Raw genomic sequence first — 17,600 nt, 5'->3', positions numbered from 1 at the left:
TATTATTTTGCTTGCTTCACCCTTACTAGTTTCTCTATACCAGTTGCGCTCGTTGGTTCTACTGAACCTCTGTTGAAAATTTTATCTTGGCCTGAACAGCTCGTGATACCATGGAAGCCTTCCACTTGTTATCCCGCGGAGGGGCGAAGTTTGACAAAAAGAAGTTCAAGTCAGAAGTCTCACTATTTAATGTAAGTATGCTATGCGTTACGCGTGCAGTGTTATTTATCTTGGTCGCAGGGCAGCAAGGGTAGAGAGCCCAAAGCCTCTTCTTCTGCCCACGCGCTGGCGGGCGAGCTCCCTCCGGAACTGGACTTCTTCAAGTACGCACAGGGCGGGATTCCGAAGCGCAAAGCCGACGAGGTGGAGGGTGGTATTGACCTCAAGGGCAAGAAGCGGAGAGTTGAGGGTGACGACGAAGACGAGGACGAGGTTGTCGGGAGCCGCGATGCGCAGCAGACGGAGGACGATCCACCCATGCCTCGGCATCGTGTCACGACTAAGGGAAAAGACGTGCCCGAGCATGTGGAGACGTTTGAGGCTCTTCGCGAGCGGTTTCACCTGCCCTCGCACCTCCTGCAGAAACTCGCTCAACATGGGTACAAAAGACCGACTGGGATACAATCGCATGGCATTCCTATACTCATGGAGGTATATCTTCTGTCAATAACGATATCTTAGTTAGTCGGAGTACTGACCTGTCCCTAGCGTCGAGACCTTGCCGCGATATCTCCAACTGGTACTGGTAAAACGCTCTCGTACCTACTGCCCGTCATGGCTGCCCTTGGTGCCCCCGCGGCGAGCTCGAAGTCAGATGCCGGGTCAGGCGTGCGTGCAGTCATTCTCGCGCCTACGCGCGAGTTGGCGCACCAGATACACAACGAGTGTCTCAAGCTTGCGCAAGGCCGGAAGTGGCGCATAGTCCTGTTCAGCAAGGCAACAGCCGCGACTCTCGCGGACAAGAAGGTGCGGGAGAAAATTGGTACGTTCCTCATAGCAGGAGTCGCTGGCATATGTGCACTATTGTTTATCTGTTTGTGTTCAGATATAATCATCAGCACGCCCCTACGACTCGTAGCATCTCTGCAAGCGGGGAACCTTGAGCTAGACAAGTGAGTCTAATGACGTAGGCGCATACAGTCGACCTGAGCCATCAAATTTTCAGCGTCCGACATCTTTTCCTTGATGAGGCGGATCGTATGCTCGACACTGAATTCTTGGAGCAAGTTCAGGAAGTCATCGCTGCCTGCACGCATCCCGAAATTCAGAAAGCAGTGTTCAGTGCGACACTGCCTGCAAACGCTGAGAAGATCGCGATGTCCATGCTCCGCGACCCAATACGCGTCGTTGTCGGATTGAAGTATGTACATGCAACAAACCGCAACGCTGATATGACATCTCACTCTTCATCCTAGGGATACCCCCCTTCCTCTTATCGCCCAGTCACTCACCTACGTTGCGGACGATCAGTCCAAACTACCCACACTTCTGCAGTATTTGTCGCAGCCGTACAACCCCCCTGTACTCATCTTCGTTTCCTCACAACCGCGCGCAACTTCGTTAGCGGAAGAGCTCGTGATAGCTGGCGTCCCCAACGTCGATTGCTTACACGCCGGTATGACGAAGAAGGAGCGAGAAGACGCCGTATCTCGCATGCGGCGTGGTGAGAGCTGGGTCATGGTCAGCACCGAGGTCATGGCTCGCGGTATGGATTTCAAGGGTGTTCGGGAAGTCATCAACTACGACTTCCCGCAGAGCGTCCAAAGCTACGTCCACAGAATCGGCAAGTTGGAGCAACTGTCTACAATGCAAAGCCATTGATTGTCTAAGTCAGGTCGTACTGGGCGTGCTGGTCGCGAGGGCAAGGCCATCACCTACTTCACGAACGAGGACGCCCCATTCCTGAAGACGTAAATACTCCGCTGTTTGTTTTGGAGAGTGTGCGATCTCTTATTGTCCTGCGCAGGATCGCCAACGTACTCCTACAATCTGGATCCACTGTTCCGGAGTGGGTCTTGAAGCTTCCCAAACCGTCGAAGATGAAGCGGCGAGAGATGGGCAAGATCAAGCGAGCAGAGGCCGTGAACAATGCAAGACGTATCGGGCGGAGTGACGCGATCAAAAAACGGTCAGTCAATAGGAGGCTTCGGGCGAGGGCCATCTTCTGCGCTGGATGTATGAACTCACACCATTGTCCAGGGAAATGATTGCTGGATCGAAGCGGCGAAAGGAGAAGGAGCAACAGAGAAAGGAGAAGCTAGCCGCAGCTCCACTGAGCGCAGATGGAACGGACGGGGAGTCGTGAATGAAATTCTGTTGGTTTACTCTGATCTAGTGGATGCCCCGCCGTACGTTTTGCTTGCTGGGCACTTTTCATGCTCGCCCATCGATGCATTGGACAGGCATTCCGCAACGCGCGTACGTCCCCGGAATGAAGGCCCTGGGAACGCAAATTAGCCGAGTGGCACAGTCAGGTCAGTATGCGAAGGATTCGCGCGTCCACCGGACACGGTGCGGTCATTCCAGGGAATCAATTTCCTTGATAGGCACCCAATGTTCAGCATTGAAGCTGCTTCTAGACTGGCGGTCTTCTCTGACGAGTGGCACAGTTGTCGAGGAACTGGGTTCGAGACGCCTGGTCCCCAGGCGCTCGGGTGACAAACGGGACAACAGAACCAAATTCAGAGACGTTCTCCCCGGCCGTTCACGGTCTAAGGCCGAGGGGCATGTTTTGTTTTGTTCAATTCAGTGTTGAGTTGTGTCCTCGTGGCAAAATAAGACAAAGCTGCACTGACTCCGGGATTTATCGAGTCGTTTCAGGGCGACATAAGCCAAAGTTTCCACTTCCGACCAGTCCCGCTTCGGTGCGGCCGCTCCGATATACTGGGATGGGATTTCTAGCTGCCGCCGACGTTGTTGTTTAGATGCACAACGTAGGTCGGTAACCGGATTTGGTGATTCTCCGCATAACGGTGGCCAGCCATAGCTGACATTCGTTGGATGAAGACAGTTTCAGCTACGTCTCCACAGCAGACGCGTGGCATGAGCGGTTGTACGTATTTGGTTCCGCGACGCACTGCAAGCGTCCCAACAGGGAAAGAGGCCACGCGTGTGGGGCAACCTTAAACCATGGTTGACGATCTGGAGACGAAATATGCGGTCCCGCCGCGAGGCAAACATGAGGCGGTATCCTTACAGCAGCGGAGCCTTCTTTTCAATCGCGTTTACATCCTCTATCGAGTGGCACACTGTTCTAAAAGGCTTCCTTGCAAAGCGACCGATGCATTTCGTGCGACAGCTGAACCCGACTTTCGAGCGACCTCTTCTCGCGTCGCGCAACGTCTCCCGACGCCACCTCGCTTTCTTCCTTTACCATGCCGGCCTTTCGTAACATCAGGCGGTCTCGTCGCATCTCGAAGCAGCCCCCCCGCGATCCTAGTAAGTCACCGTGCCTGATCCTCAAGCCCCGCTTCGCACCTTCCCATCTTCAGCATGGGTCATCCGGAGTTTGAGCCGCGTACTAACCCGTACTGAACCGGTTTAGACCTCGATGAATACGACGCCTACGATTTGCAACTCATGTATCCGGACACAGACGCCGCCTCTTCGTCGCCCCCGACGCTTGACGCGCCTCTGCCGCTCCAAGATGAGTCAGGCGAACCAGAGATCGACCCGCGATCTCCCCCTTCCTCGTCGTCCGTCCACTCTGTCCCCCACCTTCCGCGCTCTTCCCACTCCCGTAAGAAGAAGCCTGGACACATCCCGCGCCCTCCAAACGCGTTTCTCATCTTCCGTTCCGAGCTCTGGAACAAGGAGAAGATCAAGAGCTCCGTCGAGCGGGACCACCGGCAGATCAGTCGCATTGCTGGCAAGTACTGGCAGGAGCTCAGTGATGCGGAGCGTGCTCCGTATCACGTCAAGGCCGAAGAGGCGAAGCGTCTACACGCGCTCACGTATCCCGATTACAAGTACTCCCCCGTCTACCGCAAAGACAGGGCCACCAAGCGCAAGACCAAGTCCGAGGACTTCGAGAAGGTTCTCCGTTGCGAGCGCGTCGCACTCCTCATGCGCCGCGGTTTCGAAGGCGATGATCTCGTGAGGGAATTACAGAGAGATTCAACGGAGGACGGCTACACGTCCGACGCTGCCTCGGAGTATGCCGAGACCCGTCGTCCCCGTAAGGCCCGTAAGTCTGCTACGAAGAGGCTCTCCTCTGCCCAACGTCCACGCCACCCCCGCACCATCCATGCAGTGGTCAAGGAGGAGCTCATGCAGGATGAGGGCTCCTCCGAGGCATCTGTCGAACCTACGGGGTCACTCGTAGACGATGTCCCCATCCACGACCGCTCGCATTCAGCTACTCCTGTCGGCGAAATTTCTCCGGCTTTCGCCCCCCTTAGCAGCAGCTACGATGTCGTCCCGAAGGAGGAACCGTCCACGCCGAACATCTACAAATGCTCGCTATCTCCTCCCTGCACTCACGACAATGGCGAACAAGCCTTCGTACTTCAGGACGAGATCCCGGAGATTCGTCTCGGTTCCCCTGCTTTCAGCCCGAAGGTACGCCTATCAATCGCCACAGACAATGCGTCCACTGACCTATTACTCCCAGGTCGAGTTCACCGATCCCTTCGCTAAAGTATCGTGCTCGCCGCACAGCGAGGACGTCGCGCTCTTCAGCTGTGATCCCTTCACCCCGCTTTTGGCTCCCTCCTCTCCTTCCTCCGACTTCATGGGAGTCGCAGGCGATGATCCGCTGGACGGATCTGAGGTCTTCGCCAACGGCTTCGACTTCTCGCTCTTCGACGTCAAGGGCGATCTGTCGCATCCCGGGGTCGAGGGTCCTAAGCCAGCCTATAACGTAGTGCCCAGTCCCGCCGACCATCCCTACAGTCCTCTCTACTTTGAATATCTTGCCGACCAATCATCTGGTGAGGTCGACTACACAGAGTATTCTGCCTGGGTACACATCGAACCCTAGTCAAAAGTGCCCCTTGCCCACCTCCCGCTGTTCGCTCCGCTAGCGGGTTTGGTTCCCTTACTGGAAGCTCCCTCTGTCGTCCTACCGCATACTCATTCTCTAGACTCCTGTTCGTCGTCGTCATTCTGTTTTTGTATTTGCCTTCCCTCACTGCTCACCCTCACGATCACATACTCCAAATGCTCTCCCATCATGTACATAATACCCATGCTATCTCTCGCTGCCGCACATACCGCCCTCTCTGCACCATAACACATCCCGCACGCACTCGCATCTCATCTCGTATATTCTCGTCCGCTCGAAAGCGCAGGTTCTATACTGTGGTACTCTGATATCGCATAGACATAGCTAATGCATTGTGGCACCGTCGTACAAGACCACGAGTCGAAGAATTCACGACCGCAGACGAACATCGATTAGACGGATGTTCAGTTCGTCATTTGTATTCCCATGGCCGCTATGTTCTTGGTCGCTCTACGAAGCATCCACCGCCATCCTCCGCATTATGGTTCTTGGTCTAGGCCCACGTCCAAGTCGCGCAGGATCCCAATGTCCAAACGCTTCCGTGACACCACGGTCACCGTTTCGCCTTCTTGGCTTTCGCGTCCGAGCCCACGTCCTGGCCACGTTTTACCGTCGAGGACGCGGTGCTGATCCTGCCTGCTTCGTGCTCTGCCCGCAGCCACGCCTCGCACTCTTGCTTTGTCCCCTCCGGGTGCTCGAGCTGCCACTCGACCACGCGCGCAAGGACTTGCCCGGTCCACTGGCCCGGGGTTGCGCCTAGGAGCTTGACGACCTCCTTGCCCTATATCGGAATGACGCGGAAAGCAACGAAGTGGGACGGAGTCATCAGCACGGCATGTCGCTACCGAGGATAAAGCAACGCGGGACAGATCGTGATGAACGAGACGGAAATGAACTCACGTCGAGGATCGGCTTGGCGTCCACCGCTGCCTGAAGGCCGAGCTCCTCAACCCGAGCCGCCAGCTTGTTGTAAGCATGGACTCGGCTGGATGCGGTTGCCTCTGCGAAATATCACTTGAGCACATGTTCCCACATTCCAAAGGAGAGATGGAGCTACCATCGATAGAAGTGTTCTCCGGGTTCCACAACGCTGTGAGTTCTTGCACAAGAGAGAACAGGAGCGACGAGGCCCACATAGACCCAGTTACCACGCTGTGCACGTTCTTGTCTCGTAATAGCACTCCTAATTTGAACAGTCAGCCGATCGTCGCCAATTGTGCCATATGCGCGACGCGCCTATCCACGCTCTCTCCGGCCTATCCAGGCCACCGTTCTCCCAAGTGGCCACGCCCCGCTGTAGCGTATCGGCTGCCGAGAACAGCGCAGGAATACCATCTAGATAATGATACTGGGCTCCCAACTTCAGTCCTTCCCGTATGACTGCTTCCACCGCCGGTCGCTCCTTGCCCTTCTGCAAATACGTGAGCCCGCGGTATGGGGTCAGAGCGCTGGCAAGATATAGCCGTCGCAGTGGTTTTGCTGGGGTGGAAATCTCGGACAACAAGAGTGGACAGAGAGGAGGGAGCGAGGGGAAGGTGAAGCCAGAAAGGACCATAGAGGTAGCAACAGGGTTGGTTAGCACGTGGAGGATCATAGCTGCTTGGAGGGCAGATCGTGATGACGAAGGAGGGCCAGAGAGCTTGATGCCTGCATTTTCGGGTACATAGAACACGGAGGCATACAGCGATAGACCATCGATGAGGTCTATGGAGAGCAGGGGATTTCGACCTATAGATAGAGGCTTGATTGTCAGGGAGAGCAAGCATTTACCACATTGAATACTTTACCTCCCATCATTTTGTCGAGCTCTTCTCCTACACGCTCACGGCTGATCTTCACTCTGAGAGCTTCCTGTGCCCAATGTGTTTTAGCGATGTCTACAAGTATCTTTCTGCACCCGTAAGGACCTCACGTAGGAAGATAAGGACAGTACAAGGGGGCAGCAGCCAAGTGACATGAGGGACGCTTCAAGAGATCCCATGGCAGTCCATGAGCACGAAGAAAGGCTTCCTGCCCATGCTGCCCCGGGCTCCTATGATGCTTCACAACCATTTTCCTGTGATCCCGACGCTTACCTGTCCCGTCATATTCGCTGAACACTGCACGGCCCCCGACCATCATGGGCGAGCGCGAGCGAGCCCGACGAACAGATTATTCTTCTACTAACCTGGATGGTCAAATCCTTCGCTGCTTCCTGCAACTCCGGTACAATGGTGAAACCGAAACGACTCGCGAAACGTATACAGCGAAGCACGCGCAGGGGGTCATCGGTGAACGTCTCCTTTGGAGATAACGGCGTCCGTATCGTCCCACTTCTAAGATCGTCAAGACCCTACTTCGGCCTCGTTAGATCCTTATTATGAACACGAAAGGAGAGACTGCTCACTCTTCCAGTATGGTCTTCTACAAGTCTTGTGTGGACGTTATAGAATAGGGTGTTGATGGTGATGTCTCTCCTCAGGGCATCTTGCAGGGGCGTTCCAAATGTCTAGCAGCCAGTCTCGTCGACACAAATGCATACCTGGCACGCAATGAGGGGACTTACTACTTGCGTGGGGATACGACTGTTTTCCGCATACTCCTCACTCCGGAGGTTCACGAAGTCAAGCTCGATGCCGAGAATGGTAGTACGAGCGGTTTCAAGGTGTTTCGACTGGTCTGGGTTGCTCTCAATCTTCGCGATGTTCTTCACAGGGAGGTCCCTTGTGGTCCTGCAGAAGTCTACAAAACGTTCCGCGAAGGACACTCCCATCATGTTTTCCAGCGCGATATCAATGTCGTTGCATTCTGACCCTAGTAGCTAGGATGACGCAGAGAAAAGAGCAATTGTAGAGACGTCGGTGCAAGACTGATGGATGAGACATACCTTGTCCCGGACCCAACCTCCAGCAATCCTGCATGTCGTCTCTATGCCCTCCGCCTCTTTCATGTTGTGTGTGCATTGGTCAAGTAGGGTGCATAGCTCATCCTCTTCCGCTGTTAGTTGCACAGTCATCTTGCCTGGGATCGAGACACGGTCCCAATAGAAGGACCGTGAGCGCGGTACTTGTCTGAGAAATGGCAGAACGAGACGGCGTGTCACAGTGTGGCCAAAGCGCATCAAACGCGCAGAATATCCGAAGATCAAGAGAGGTCAATAGCAATGTCTGCTAGATGAGACGATGTATATGACTGAGTGCGCGCCTTGCACGCGGAGGCTGGAGACAAGCTGAGTCGAGGATAAGGTCCAGTGCTTGGCGCAGATCTCTTCCTACATCGTGGCAGTGCTGCCCATCAGCCGATCATGTTCAGCTTGTCGGCTAGGGCGTAAACCATAGATTTGGAAACACAGATGCATTGGGCCATACTCATTACAGCATTTCAAGAAATCCTATCGTTACTGCATACCATGGAAACCAGGGAAGTAAGCACATTCATCAGGACACAAAGCGGGTGTTACGTCCTATAAGAGAGTGCTCATGACGACAGTACAGTTGAAAGCCATGCAGCGAGGTCGTTTAATGCTGTCTCATTGACATCGTGCCCGAGTCCCTCGTATGTTTTGAAACTAATATTATCCGATGGCATGCGAAGAGTGTTGCGGAGGAAAGATACACATTCCTCGCCATATGATAACGGCACTTCGTCGTCCACAGTGCCGTGAGCCCAAAAGACGGGGAGACTGGGTTCGATCTGTTGCATAGCCTGCCTTCCTATCTTAGCCAACTTGGCTCGGAAAATGATCACAACCTTTTGACCAACTGCTTACCTGCCTGGACTGCTGGGGGATCCAACCCGACAAACTTGCGACGCCGCCTAGTTCGTGCAGCGTCGTCAACGCAGTCATGAGCGACAGCGAGGCTCCCTGACTGAAGCCGACTAGTACAATCTTAGTTGATGGGGTACCTTGACGGACTTCGGAGATAATCAAGTTCTCCAACCTGGCAACCGAAGCCGAAACGCCGGCTTCGTCGTAGCCATTACAGGGAGGAAGACTGACGATGTTGAACCAGCTGGGGCTGCGCCGTTCCTGACTGAACGTTACAGGTGCGTCCGGACTTTATGCAGTTTTGTGAGTGCCGTAGCCACAGGTCGGAGAAACGTACTGGACCTACGCCTGAGGTAGGACCCATTTCACGCCGGACAATCGCTCAGCGACCCGGCGAAGGGTTGGAACCCAACTACTGTTGAGCTGTCCTAGACCCTACGAGACTGTCAGCGATTCAAGAGGGGATTATACAACGATTGCTCCTCACATGTACGAAAATTACGGTGGCTGTATGCTCTGCAGTCGGAGCAATGACGACAGGTTCGGGACTAGAGGGTCGTTCCTGAGTAGCCATTCCGTTGACAAGGGCCGTCTTGCTGTTCTACCTTCGACACTGTGCACGTTATATCCATCTCTGTATGGTCAAAGAGGTGACTGAATATGGTGCGCAGCACGCATCGCTATGCACTTTGCATCGCCCATGGATGCCGCAGTCAAGCGCGACCGCCTAGCGAAGCCAGCTTGCGCTCTCCGGACTGTCACCACTGTCTTCGTGGGCGCACAATGCGGTGCACTCTCGTCGTAAGAACGACGTCGTCATCTTGATGACAGCTCGGTGCTAAAGTACGAGGTCGCCGTCGGGGACGACGAGCGCGAGAGGAGGGCGCGTGGCCGAATATGGCGTGGACACAACATGGCCAAACACATTGCCGGCGTTGCCCAGTTCACCTTCGCATTCGAAGCCTCGCCCTTCATTCTGTACAACTCCCCTCGTCCTTCATCCGGCCGTCCTTCTTCCCCGCTCGTCCTCACAATCACGGGTCTTTGACATGGGTGTCGTCTCCAGTTGCTGCGAGTCTTGCTGTGAGTGGCAGCCTTTCCTATACTTTGACAATTTCCCCGCTTCGCGCCTATTCTGACAACTCTGTTCAGTCCACTCCCGGAGGTCAACATACGAACCGTTGTTGTTGGAGAACGAGCGGGAGGCTGTGGCAGACCTCCTCCAGTACTTGGAGAGTACGTAAATTATGCTCGACGGCGGCACCCCCGCCGTCCGTGGACACCATCTCATCCTGCCCTGCCTTGTGCTGTAGACCGCACAACAACCGACTTCTTCCGGGATTCGCCTCTTGCAGCGTTGACCACACTCTCATTCTCCGACAATGTCGATCTTCAACGAAGTGCTGCGCTCGCATTTGCCGAAATCACCGAGAAGGAGGTTCGCCCAGTCGGCCGGGACACGCTCGACCCTATCCTCTTCCTCCTCAGCAGCCATGACACCGAAGTGCAGCGGGCTGCAAGTGCGGCTCTTGGAAACCTTGCTGTAAATAGTGCGTACACTTTGGGCTTATCTGGACACCGAGGTTGACATCGTGCGACAGCCGACAACAAGCTTCTCATCGTGAAACTCGGTGGTCTCGAGCCCCTCATTAGGCAGATGCTTAGCCCCAATGTGGAGGTGCAATGCAACGCCGTCGGTTGTGTCACCAATCTTGCCACGCATGGTACGTCGAGTGCCCCTACTCTCCCGGCAGCGTGCTCTTCTGAGCCGCTTCTCCCTCCGCTAGATGACAACAAGACCAAAATCGCGAAGTCCGGTGCTCTCGTTCCCCTCACCAGGTTGGCACGTTCCAAGGACATGCGCGTACAACGCAACGCGACTGGCGCACTTCTCAACATGACCCATTCCGGTGCGCGTGCCATGACTTCGGCTGGTCGGCTAGGCTCCTAACTCCACGTCCTAGATGAGAACCGGCAACAGCTCGTCAATGCGGGTGCTATTCCTGTCCTTGTCAGCTTGCTCAACTCCCCTGACACGGACGTGCAATATTATTGCACTACTGCGCTCAGCAATATTGCCGTAGATGGTAATGTACACGTCAATCTAGATACGCCCGGTGAACTCATTCATCTTGCATATAGCTCACAACCGGAAGAAGCTCGCACAGACCGAGCCGAAGCTGGTCTCGAGCCTCGTGCAGCTCATGGACAGTCCTAGCTTGAAGGTGCAGTGTCAGGCTGCCCTTGCCTTGCGCAACCTCGCCAGCGACGGTAAGTTATTGCCTTAATCACCTCTGGATGCCAAAGGCTGAACGCTTCGCTGCATTTAACTAGAGAAGTACCAGCTTGAGATCGTCAAAGCTGATGGTCTCACTTCTCTGCTTCGCCTGCTTCAGTCTACGTATCTGCCACTCATCCTCTCTGCTGCTGCCTGTGTCCGGAACGTGTCGATTCACCCGCAGAACGAATCGCCGATCATCGAATCGGGCTTCTTGCAGCCGCTCATTAACCTCCTCTCGTTCAAAGACAACGAGGAGGTGCAGTGCCATGCCATTTCGACGCTGCGGAACCTCGCTGCGAGCTCAGAGAAGAACAAACAGGCCATCGTCAAGGCGGGTGCTGTCCAGAGTATCAAGGAGCTCGTGCTGGAGGTTCCGATGAACGTACAGAGCGAGATGACGGCATGCATCGCGGTTTTGGCTTTGAGCGGTATGTGTGGCGCAGTGATTTTGACGAGTGAAAACTCAAAATTTGATGTCCAGATGAGCTGAAGGGGCAGTTGCTTGAGATGGGCATCTGCGAGGTCTTGATTCCTCTCACGAACTCCGCTAGCTCCGAAGTCCAGGGTAACAGTGCCGCGGCTCTCGGTAACCTGTCTTCGAAGGGTATGTTGATTGACTCTATCCTGCTGTCGCGATGCGCTGACCGTATATCTAGACGGACGTACGACCTCAGATGATTACTCCGCCTTCAACGATGTCTGGGACAAACCCGACGGCGGCATGCATAGATACCTGTACCGTTTCCTTACTAGCGCCGATGCCACCTTCCAGCATATCGCTGTGTGGACAATTGTACAGCTTCTTGAATCCGGAGGTAAGCCCGCTCCCTACTCAGACCGATGTTTCACGCTCACCGTTTGGCCTGCGCACAGACCCGCAACTCATCAGTAACATCCGCAGTTCTTCCTTGCTCATCCCTAACATCCGTTCCCTCGCTGAGACCCGCACCTCAACCCCGACATCATCGATTGGCGGCACCCCTCACTCCCATCACTCACAGGCCCATTCATATCAGGATACCGAGACAGGTAACGGCCATGGCGAGATCCAGATGCTTGCCCGTCGGATCCTCGACTTCACCGACAGCGAGGGCGTCATAACACCGAGCGCGCTCGCGTCGCAGATCCAGGCGGGCTCGTTCTCGCAGCGAGACGAGAGCGTCAGCGGGCGTGATCACGAGGAGCTTCGCAAGAGCGTACGGGACGCGTTTGCAAGCGGTTCGTCCGGCCACTGATAGAGACGAGTCTGTGGGCGACTTGAGATAGCGCCCGCCTGGCTGCACTGGGGCTACGACTGTAGGGTCTAGAGCGCACCTGGTAGCGGGCCACGGACGGTCTAGGACTTTCGACAATCTTCTCCGCCGTGCTTGGGACTGTGGTAGGCCAAGCGCACGGGGTGCTACCCTTGTTTTATCGTGTGGTTTCTCGGTGTACATGTTTTGCCAGGCTTCGCTCTCGTCTGTACCGCATTTTTATTACCTCTGGTTCCTCACCTCTCTTGCCCGACCGCAACGCCCCGCTTCTTGCTTTGCCTGTCTACTTCGTGTTGTGTTCACACTCGCCGCGTTCGCGCCTTCCCCTCCGCTCTTCTCTTCGTGCATATTTGTAGGACGAGGTATAATCGACGCGATGTACATATATATGCCGCCCTCCATCCGCTGCTTGTCGCCATTCTCCCACATATGTCGAGTAGTAGTAGTAACGTCTATGGCTAGTAGATGTCCCTGCAATGCAATCCGCATCACCCCATCAAAGCCAAAGCAACTTCGATGGAGAGACACCGCCAACGCGAGATTACAGTAGTATGTAATGCTTGGGAGATGAGCCGGCCGCGGGCGTACCGAGGATACACGCGTCGCGGCGCGTAGCAGCTGCGGCATGCACGATCAGGCGTGGAACGAGAAAAGAGGGGACGGAGGCCGCGCAAATCAGCAGTGCTCGCGTCAAGTCCCCATCTCGAGCTTGCCGGCAGTGTGAACGATGCGATGCGAGGAGGAGCGTGCACGACCGCGCGACGAGCGGAGACATCTACTTCCGAGCCCTGTACTTATCTCAACGACTGGGCTGCGGGTGTGCTGCGGGCTGCGAGTCCTGCTGCGGCGCACACTGCGCGCTCCGCTGGCTATTTCCGACGCCGAGGTGGGCGACGCCACCACGGTCATCGAGTCGCTAGACGCGTAGGGTCGACTGTCGCCACAGCATTAATTGGCATATCCTCGTTCCCAGGATTCGCTGTCACCAGCTGCAGACGTACAGTAAGCAGCGCCTTGCGCGTGGGGCATCGACACGCGTTGACGGAGGACTGCTCCATCGAGTATGATCGGGCCACCGGCGACTTCAGCACTGGACTCTCATATACCTTCGGTGAGAGGCTCGCAATGACGACGCTGCCTTCCATGATCCGTGCCTTGCTTCCGTGTGCTGAAGGAGGACTCGTTCGGTGGTCGGCCGTCCCATCCGTTCATAGACGGTTCATAGATGCGTTCATTTGGTCGGCGGCCTGGCCAGAAGGTGGGCGTGCTATTGTTGGACGGCGGGCATTGGGTGGAGATCGCCCAGGGGGAAACAGGGTGGGGTTCTTGGAACCGAGAGCAGCGTGCTTGGGCACGCTAAGATGCCGCCCCGACAAATCGAAGCATCCGGATGTGCGTCTGCAGAAAGGGCTATCCAGCTATCTAGCAACGCCTGAGACAGGCCGAGGACACGTTTGGCGGCGATGCGAGCAGAGACGGGTGTGCGGATGCGTCGGAGACGGGTGCAGGCAAGCAGGAACGCGGGCGGAGGGCTGTCGTAGGCGGTATTCGAGGTGCGGACCGGAGCGCTGCAGGCATCCCTGGATAGAGCGTGTATTATCGGCGCGCAGCTATGTCTTCTCCACCGACGCAAAGGTTCTCCATCGCTCCCCCGCCCACTACTACTCCTCTGTACATATACCCCCTTCATCGGTCTCTTCCCCTTTTCCAGCTCCTTCACGAATTTTCTCTATCACGACCACGACCCCATCGGCCCACGCGACCCCGGCTGCGCCTCGGTTGAATAAGACTCCTGCAGGCTGCAGACCCTAGACTCTTCTCTTCCTCCCCCCTCCACCACCCATCTTCTCTACCTCCGGATACGCCTGCGATGATTGTGCACGTCCCCCTCCTCGTCTTCCTGCTCGCCAACGTCGCCCCCACCGACGCCGGGCTCTTCTCGCGCAGCTCCGACTCCTCGCTCTCCCGCGCCGCCCGACACGCGCGCCGTAACGCAATCAAGCAGAGCAGCGGCCTCTGGGACGACATCCGCCTCGCGTACACGGGCATGTTCCAGCAGAAGCCCCAAGTCCTGCAATCGAAGCTGTACTGCACGAACAATGCGGGCACGGGGCTCTCCGGACTCGGGCTGAACAACACGAGCGGGGCGGATGGAAACGATGGGGACGGGGACGGGTCTCATACGACCAGTGGGTCATCGCATACGACCGAGGCTCCGAGTGCGTCCTCACCGGCTTCGGTTTCCGTTACAGAGACTGGGACGGCGCCGTCGTCCACAACGACGTCATCTGGCGCGCCGTCTGGTTCGGGAAGTTCTTCTTCTCCGTGGAAAGTGGCCCAAAGCTACGTGAGTACATGTGCGCGAGTATTCTATGACGAACCATGCGACTGATTCGTTTTGCAGGAGGGGAGCTCTTTCTTTGACGGATGGGTCTTCACCAATGCGCCTGACGACACGACCCATGGAATCGCGCAGTACGTGGACCAAGGGACAGCGGTAAGTACATCCTCGTATAAATTCTTCGTTCAACTCTCATTCCCTTCTCAAGCAATCGGCCGGCTTGATCGAGGTCAATGGCGCCGGAAACGCCGTCATGCGGGTCGAGACGACACCCACCGTCTCGGGCAACCGCATGAGCATCCGCATCACCACGGAGTACACCTACACCGGCGGCCTCATCATCATGGACGCCGTGCACATGCCTACCGGGTGCGGAACGTGGCCGGCGTTCTGGAGCAACGGCCCCAACTGGCCCGCCGGCGGAGAGATCGACATGGTCGAAGGCGTCAACGACTACACGAACGTCCAGGTCACGCTCCACGCCGAGCCGGGCTGCACGATGTCCTCCGCGGACCCCAACGTGCTCGGCATGACCGGGTCCGTCATCACGTCCACCGACTGCGGGGTCAGCGGTACGTCGAACAGCGGCTGCGGTGTGCGCGCGAGCCAGACGAACTCGTACGGCGCGGCGTTCAATGACATCGGTGGCGGCGTCTATGCCAGTGAGCACCTTCTTCCCTCCCATCCTGTGTCTGCGTCTGTGGTCTGTGCTGACGGTGAGATGACAGCGTTGTGGGACGACGACGGCGTCAAGACGTGGTTCTTCCCTCGCAGCGCCATCCCGAGCGACATCGCCAACGGCGCGCCGCAGCCCACGGGCTGGGGCAGCCCTGTCGCCTCGTTCCCCTCCAGCTCGTGCGCCCCGTTCAGCAAGTACTTCTACCAGCACACTGCGATCTTCGACACGACCCTGTGGTACGTCCGTCCGTTCAGCACGATCGTCATCCCCTACTAACCCCCCTCGCAGCGGCGACTGGGCCGGCAACGTATGGTCAGCCGACAGCTCCCCAGGGCAGAGCCAGACCTGCGCCCAGAGCACCGGCGTGGCGGCCTGTGTGGACTTTGTCCGCGGGAACGGCTCGGCTTTCGACCAAGCCTGTAAGTATCTCGGTTCCAGTTCAGGTCTTCGATCCTATATGCACCGGTCTCTGATCTGATTCCTCCTGCTCCGTAGACTGGGAAGTGAAGAGCGTCAAGATCTACCAGAGCTCATGACGCGCGGCGCCCCGCCACACACCATGCACCCCCCCTCTCTCGCTCGTTCTTGGACACACACGGGTGACAAGGGTCACCGGCACTGCAGCGCGCCACCCTGGACGATCGGACGCTCCTACGCCCCTATTAGGCCCAGCGTGCCCGATCTCCGATCGTCCACATCCTCCAGGCTCGTGGCTCGCTTGGAGGGCGGCGCACGCGACCGCACTACGTGTCGCATTGCTCTCCGTGTGGAACGGCTCCGCGCGCACAACATAGAGGTTGCCTGCCGACGACTCAAGATGGCATGGCATGAGGCAGGGCCCGGACCTGTCTCCTGCTACCGACACTGTGCACTGACAAACGACATCACGACGCTCACGCTCACGAATCACATACACAACGCACTATCCCGCACACTGCTTATGGACGCTGTTGGGCTTCTCTGTTGTATCGTCGCGGGTCGGAGCATACTTCATATAGACTGCAGGTGTTGTCCGTGTTGTACTATCTGCTTATTGTATTATAACTGTCGCTGCCATTATGCTGTCCCTCGAGACGCACATTGCATTGTCCAGGACTTGAGTCCTGCAGGTCGCCTGGGGGGCTCGGGCGATTAAGGATATGAGTGTTACCAGGGCCTTGAGGTGGTAAGGTTGGAATCTCCTTCTGTTCTGCTCGTGGTCTTCAGTCCAGCCGCTGCGAGCTCTGCCCGAGAGACCTGTGCCGTGTGCGGTCGGGGGTCTTTTCTGCCGTTCCCTCGCGGTCGAAACGAACCCGTTGCCCTCCCCAGCTCCTCCTTGTGTGGTCATCGAAGCGTTGGGGCGGATTTGATCAGGCATGGAGGTGTATTGTGGTAAGTTCGGTGGTGAGAGCAGTTGAGTTCAAGCAGATGAGCTCCTAAGCAGATGAGCTCCTTCGCGGCCACGGACACGTCGGAGCTGTCGTGCCGGATATTCGATGAGCGCTAGTAACTTGGGCTGCGCTCTTGATCTTACTTCTCTCGCACCGCGAGTCGTCTGGTCTTGCAATCAACCGTTCTTCTCTGTCGCTCCAATTTCTGCTACCCTGGTTCAACCGAGTGCAGCTGTTTCTTTCTCTCGGGCCTCGGAAGCGACAATTCAACATGAAGGAAGGAAGGAAATTACCCGCCCAGCGTCGAAGCTGGATGCCAGCCGCAGGACAACTGGTCAGCTCGCTCTTCTAGCAGTATATAGGCCTGCATCACACGACGATGCCTCCTCATCCCTGTCGCCACATTCTCTGTATCTCATGCTGCCCGTTGGTCAAACCTCTTCGGCGCATACACCGAGTAGACGCAGCATCATATGCGCACATCTTCCTCCGGCTTGTCCTCACGGCCCTAGATGCTAGTCAGGTATGTCTCGTCTTCATGTGTGCTCGGTCTCGTGGCCCTGATCCTCGTCTTTGCTCATTCCGTAGCGTCATTCGGCGGACATGGACCAGCTGAACCAACCAAGCACGTCACCACCTTCCCTGTCACTACGCGTTCAGCGACGCAGAGCGTAGAGCACAGCGGTGATCAATGAGTTCAGCTCGGTAAGTACCTTTTGCACGCTGACTGGAGGTGGCATATCTGACGGTCGTCTGCAGGATGTAAAGTTATAGCAATGTAACTCAGCACGCGTTATACGCGGGACTAGTATATTGTAATACCTATAGCAATGTAACTACAGCGTATTAATCAGTATGAGTACGTAGAATAAGTAACAAGCATATGCTCACCTCAGCACGCGTTATACGCGGGACTGAGGTGA

At 56.3% G+C, this 17,600-nt stretch overlaps 6 protein-coding genes across 6 annotated transcripts; 4 read left to right on the top strand and 2 right to left on the bottom strand.

Moving 5' to 3' along the window:
• Positions 1–110: 110 nt before the first annotated feature.
• Positions 111–2,305, top strand: DICSQDRAFT_149102 (P-loop containing nucleoside triphosphate hydrolase protein; the record flags this gene model as incomplete). Its single annotated transcript, XM_007368758.1, has 9 exons — positions 111–191; positions 241–651; positions 709–982; positions 1,046–1,112; positions 1,166–1,360; positions 1,416–1,783; positions 1,835–1,910; positions 1,967–2,128; positions 2,200–2,305. 9 exons carry the CDS (start codon positions 111–113, stop codon positions 2,303–2,305), a joined length of 1,740 nt encoding a protein of 579 aa, XP_007368820.1.
• A 1,454-nt stretch (positions 2,306–3,759) lies between these two features.
• DICSQDRAFT_32143 (uncharacterized protein) lies at positions 3,760–4,011 on the top strand (the record flags this gene model as incomplete). Its single annotated transcript, XM_007368757.1, has 1 exon — positions 3,760–4,011. A coding segment is annotated over one exon (252 nt), but the record flags the coding sequence as incomplete, so codon positions are not given.
• A 1,240-nt stretch (positions 4,012–5,251) lies between these two features.
• DICSQDRAFT_139389 (uncharacterized protein) lies at positions 5,252–8,189 on the bottom strand. Its single transcript, XM_007368756.1, has 9 exons — positions 7,872–8,189; positions 7,551–7,805; positions 7,392–7,493; positions 7,173–7,337; positions 6,793–6,856; positions 6,242–6,733; positions 6,063–6,188; positions 5,906–6,006; positions 5,252–5,786 (listed from the first exon to the last, which is right to left on the bottom strand). Exons 1-9 carry the CDS (start codon positions 7,998–8,000, stop codon positions 5,559–5,561), a joined length of 1,662 nt encoding a protein of 553 aa, XP_007368818.1. The 5' UTR covers positions 8,001–8,189; the 3' UTR covers positions 5,252–5,558.
• A 156-nt stretch (positions 8,190–8,345) lies between these two features.
• On the bottom strand, positions 8,346–9,569 carry DICSQDRAFT_90678 (Phospholipase/carboxylesterase). The gene is made up of 4 exons (XM_007368755.1): positions 9,241–9,569; positions 9,100–9,188; positions 8,754–9,042; positions 8,346–8,689 (listed from the first exon to the last, which is right to left on the bottom strand). The coding sequence occupies exons 1-4, from the start codon at positions 9,325–9,327 to the stop codon at positions 8,462–8,464; spliced, it is 693 nt and encodes a 230-aa protein (XP_007368817.1). The 5' UTR covers positions 9,328–9,569; the 3' UTR covers positions 8,346–8,461.
• Positions 9,570–9,754: 185 nt separating this feature from the next.
• DICSQDRAFT_110178 (vacuolar protein 8) lies at positions 9,755–14,123 on the top strand. Its single transcript, XM_007368754.1, has 11 exons — positions 9,755–9,836; positions 9,906–9,989; positions 10,067–10,303; positions 10,355–10,477; positions 10,541–10,663; positions 10,718–10,840; positions 10,896–11,024; positions 11,088–11,462; positions 11,516–11,638; positions 11,691–11,849; positions 11,908–14,123. The coding sequence occupies exons 1-11, from the start codon at positions 9,803–9,805 to the stop codon at positions 12,267–12,269; spliced, it is 1,872 nt and encodes a 623-aa protein (XP_007368816.1). The 5' UTR covers positions 9,755–9,802; the 3' UTR covers positions 12,270–14,123.
• Positions 14,124–14,126: 3 nt separating this feature from the next.
• On the top strand, positions 14,127–16,375 carry DICSQDRAFT_90672 (uncharacterized protein). The gene is made up of 6 exons (XM_007368753.1): positions 14,127–14,634; positions 14,692–14,784; positions 14,837–15,290; positions 15,357–15,543; positions 15,596–15,726; positions 15,803–16,375. Exons 1-6 carry the CDS (start codon positions 14,158–14,160, stop codon positions 15,841–15,843), a joined length of 1,383 nt encoding a protein of 460 aa, XP_007368815.1. The 5' UTR covers positions 14,127–14,157; the 3' UTR covers positions 15,844–16,375.
• Positions 16,376–17,600: the final 1,225 nt, after the last annotated feature.

Source organism: Dichomitus squalens (genome assembly GCF_000275845.1).
Source record: "Dichomitus squalens LYAD-421 SS1 unplaced genomic scaffold DICSQscaffold_39, whole genome shotgun sequence".
In the NCBI taxonomy this organism is placed as follows: Eukaryota; Fungi; Basidiomycota; class Agaricomycetes; order Polyporales; family Polyporaceae; genus Dichomitus; species Dichomitus squalens.
The sequence above is the reverse complement of the archived record's forward strand: the minus strand, read 5'-3'. Positions and strand labels throughout refer to the sequence as shown.